This window comes from Gavialis gangeticus, unplaced genomic scaffold (assembly GCF_001723915.1).
Source record: "Gavialis gangeticus isolate Ggan-Ray unplaced genomic scaffold, GavGan_comp1, whole genome shotgun sequence".
NCBI classification, from domain to species: Eukaryota; Metazoa; Chordata; order Crocodylia; family Gavialidae; genus Gavialis; species Gavialis gangeticus.
In genome coordinates, this window is record NW_017729025.1 from 94951069 (window position 1) to 94955750 (window position 4682).

General features: G+C 41.9%; 1 protein-coding gene across 11 annotated transcripts in view; it reads right to left on the minus strand.

Moving 5' to 3' along the window:
* The window catches only part of GPHN (gephyrin), a 693379-nt gene that overhangs the window by 255687 nt on the left and 433010 nt on the right, over positions 1–4682 (minus strand). For 10 of the 11 annotated variants that reach the window (XM_019519214.1, XM_019519213.1, XM_019519212.1 and 7 more), the window contains exon 5: positions 3016–3110. The exons of the other annotated variant lie outside the window; for it this stretch is intronic. In XM_019519214.1, coding sequence (XP_019374759.1) covers positions 3016–3110 — 95 coding nt within the window. The remainder of the gene's footprint in view (positions 1–3015; positions 3111–4682) is intronic. 11 annotated transcript variants of the gene reach the window in all.

Below are 4682 nucleotides of genomic sequence, written 5' to 3' on the forward strand. Positions count from 1 at the left end.
AAAATCAATTATGATCAGTGTTGACTATAACAGAAATCATCAAGAATGATGCATGAAACTGGATGGGGGGGGCGGCGGCCTTCAGCTGAGATGATCCATAGAAGTTAGGATAGAAATCACATAACAGTCTTGCTGCCTGAAATGTACCACATTGCTCGCGATCATGGATAGTACAAGATAATCATATGAAGCACAATCTTCCCGTCCAGGTTTGATTTATTACATCTCCATTCCATGTGATGGCTCCTAAAGCCACTATATTAAGTAAGGAAATCAACATGTTAAACTCCATGTTCCAGATGAAGTAACTCTTTGTCTTTTCAGTTATAACCAGTTGAGGGCTTAAAATTTATAAGTATACAGAAAAGCTGCATTAAAGAATTGCAATTCTTTAATGGTATAATGGATCATGACCTTCACTTCTTGTCTTGTTCAAAAGATAGTACCTTAAACATAACATACCCTGTCATAATGTTGGAGCATATAAGAAAATGATTCAGCAACGTTACTTTCTGAAATAATGGAAATTGATAGTGTAATTAAGATTCTCCTACATCTGTGAACCATGAGAGCTATGGAAAGCCACTTGACACCCCCAAAGCAGCATAGCTGTTTTTTAGCTGATCAGGGGCCTGCAAGATGTATTAACAACCAAGACAGCATTAACAGGAAACAAGTAAAAAAAGTTACCACTGATATGGACTTCATGTTTTGTAAAAGATTTCATTTCAAAAGGTTTTATAATAAGTCTGTCTTGTTTCTCAAAATTATGTGAAAGGCTTAAAAGATCAAATGTCTCAGCTACTTTTCCTCCTGTTTACTAATCTCTCTAATTAGGACTTGAATTGGGTGCGGGACTGACAGGAACAGAAGAGAGAACTGTCATCTCTTTTGAAAAATTAAATACAATAACTCTTTAGATAATTCTGCCTATGGATTCAGAAGACAGGTGTGCTCTACTGTTCTACTGAACATTTACCATTACATGCCTGGTTTCAGCCATATGAGCTGTGTGACTCACCAAAACAAGGCTGGCTGTGCAAAGTCAGTCCTAATCCCCACTATAATCAGCTGCCCCACTATAATCAGCTGAGACAGAGGAGCTAGAGCAGGGGTTTTCAAACTTTTGAACAAGTGTACTCCTTCTATCTCAAAGTTTCAGCTCATGTACCCTTTTTATTAAAATTATTGGGGGGGGGTTGAGTGCACGTGCCCCCCCCAGCAGGTAAGTCTGCCAGGGAGGGGAAAGGGCCGTGCGGGGGCACAGATCGAGGCCCCTGCAGTGAGGGAAGGAGTGGGGCACAGACAGGGACAGGGGCTGGGGTGAATGGGACCCTGGCCGGGCCAGGTCATGGGATAATCAGATCCTGGGCAGCTCATCCAAGAGCACAGGGGGGACTCCTGCCACTGTGTGAACCCCAGCAGAGGCCTGGGGGGCATGTGCCCCCCCCCCCCGATCTGTGCACAGGACAGAAGCAGCTGCCACTGCGTGCTGGGCTTTACACACTGCTGTAGCTGCCTTGGGAAGGGTGTGATGCCATGTGCATCCCACTCTCAGGCAGGCAGGGGCGCAGCGCAGCCTGGTGGTGGCATGTGGAGTCACACTGTTCCTGGGGCAACAGCAGTGGCGCACAAAGTCCAGCACGCAGCGGCAACTGCCTCTGCCCCACACACAGACCAGGGAGGCATGTGTCCCCCAGGCCTCCACTGGGATGCATGCAGTGACATAAGCCACACCCCTGTATGCCATATGATCATTTTAAGTACCCCTAGGGGTACGCCTACCCCCAGTTGACAACCACTGAGCTAGAGAATTCCCTTGTTCCCCTGTATTTTTTGTGCGACTGATAATGGAGAATTCTCTGCCCTGGGGCCCTATAAATACATACTATGATGTATGGGTAATTGCACATAAGATATGGAAATAAAAACACTTGGCATTTTCAAGTGTTAGCTGAAAGACGTTAATGAGGAGAATGTTGCACTTACACTTGCACACTATAGTACTAAGTTTTCAAACAAACTGTCAAATTACTATGACCCTCAGTCTAATCTTCTTTAAGAGTGCAAGCATTTAAGTAAGAATTATCTTGTATTATCAAATCCTTCCAGTATTATTATTATTATTATTAGTTTATTATTAGATCCATCACTGTCACTGAGAATAAAGATACAAAAGCCACTGTTTCTCAGTTGACCCCCAATATTTTTGCTTTGCTTTTTAAAATGTCAGATAAACAGCAAGCATAACTTAATTAACCCAAACTATATTTATTCTACTTAAATGTCTCTGACAGTAGATAGATTCAGCCATGATACTAAGGACCTCAAGTGCATAACTAGAATACAGCATATTGATATGTCTATCCTAAATGAAGCACAGAATGACTGGAGAAGACACTGACTGAAGAAAACACCAAAAGAATGAAAATATTGTCTGTCAATAGACAGTAAATAACAAAAATTAAGAGTTAAAGCATAAAAATCCACAGAAATGTGATCTCACTTCTCACTTTCAATGTTTTCTCATGGATGTTCTTTGCTAATGTTAGAAGAAGTTACATCATTGTGATTTCTTTGTTGGTCTAATAAAAGGTACCATCTCTGAACCAAGAGTTCTAGAGTTTTGCATCATCAAAATACTGCACCTCCACTTAGCCAGAATTGTTTTTATCTCAAAGGAAACTTCAGCACTTTTCAAGCTACATAAAAGGAACTCAAATGCAACTGCACAGAGGTGGAATCAGACAGCTGTTTAACAGAATACAATCAAACTATAAACAATTTGGCATGGAAGGTACAGAAGAATACAGTATCCAGTGGAAACTGTGAGGGGTATTTAACAATGCAGAATGCAATTGCTAGAGTTGGACTGTGGCCATTTCACTGAGGCAAGACCCCTACCAATTCTTGAGAAAAGTGACAAGCATCAGTTCTTTACTATGCAGCCATTGCACCAGCTTGAATACTTCAAGTCAAATAGTTCTCTTCTTACTTTGTTGGTAACGTTCTTACCTAGAGAGCATGCCCAGAGGAGTAACATTAAGTGATCCCATCAGCATTGCCAGGGCCATCCCTGGGGCCTCTCGCTCTATTACTTCTTTAGTGGCCTGTAATCAAAGATTAAACAGCAGACTGAGTAAAAACAACAAAAAGAAAGAAAAATAAATGTGAAACTGGCTAAAATTTGTAAACGAACATTTCTCTTTTTCTCAAAAGTGCTCAGCCTAAAAGTTTCATCTGGGGGCATTATACGATCAGAAAACTTCCTTCCCCTCATAGGGAAACTGGATTCTGAAACTCATCTCTAATGAAAATGCTCTTGCTTGTGGAAAGTAAACCATTGAAAATCAGTGTTAGCATTAGTGCAGAGACCCATTCAGAGAATCCTGAAAGCTGGGTGTTTTGGGAATGGTACATTTGCAGGAACCATTAAGCATCACTGCAAGAGAGCTATGAGAACTCCCTCTACCGAGAATGAAACAGCACATGGCAACTAAGCAAGTAGACAACTAACTGTAACTGCCACCTCCTTTTCATCATGCAGTTTCCATTTGACTTTTCTGGGGCACATGAAAGTTAAAACGATTCGCACAGGAGGCAAGGAAAGGAACTTGCTAAGTGAAGCCCATGTGACAGACAAGAAAGTAGTGAAAATGGTAATGTTAATGGCTTGAGGTGGTGAGGGTGGGAAGGAAGGCTGCAGCCTTCCTTTTCAATTATATCAGCTAAGGGGTGGCTCTAAACAAGCTGGCAACTTGTGTTCATAGTCAGTTCACACGCAGTGGAAATCAGCAAGCTGGGAGAGCACAGTCAGAAAATGCATAGGGATTTTTTTTTGTATAAGGAATGGGGTGAGGAATTATTTTCCTGGCATTTGCAGACACTTTAGCAGCTACTTCATAAAACAGGATTTTACTTACTGGATTACACCATCTGTTCTAATCTTTAAGATCTAGCATTGGCTAATACCTGACATTTCAAAAGGGAAGGTTGAACTCCCTTCTCCCCTGCTACCATAATGCACCTGACTAATATTACAGATGCTTTATAGCAGGAAGGAATCCTCCTGATGCTTGCAGGAGCCAGTTTATGATCTGAGCTCTGATACTGGATTATTGTTTTTACCTTGTATAATTAAAAAACTAACAACTCATAACATTTCTAGACTGAATTTTCAAAAACTGATCAGTAGTATGACTTGACACTGTAGTAATCAGTAGAGATGGTAAGGAAGGGGAAAAAAAAGCCTTCCTTGAACACAAAGGGCTCTTTCAATAGGCTAAACTCACTTTACATAATATTTTCCAGTTGGACCCATTAAGATAATGGAAATAAAAAACATAGGCTAAGAACTATTGGAAGGTAAAGACATTACACATCCATTGCATGTATACAGCACGTTTCATTCAGAAGAGCCTGACCTCAAAGTGCTTTACAAGTTCTTGGGGCAATTGCTCCATGGCAATAGTAAACAGTACAGAACTGCACTGAGCCAGTAAGATAGGGGTGGGCAATTATTTGGGCTGGAGGGCCACGTAAGGTATTGTATGGGCTTGATGGGGAGGGTGCTGACTTGGCCTGGTGCTGTAGGGAAGAGGGGGAAATCTGACCTGGCCTGGTGTGGAGGGGTAGGGTGCTGTCCCAGGTTGGAGTAGCAGGGAGGGGTGGGGGGGGGGTAC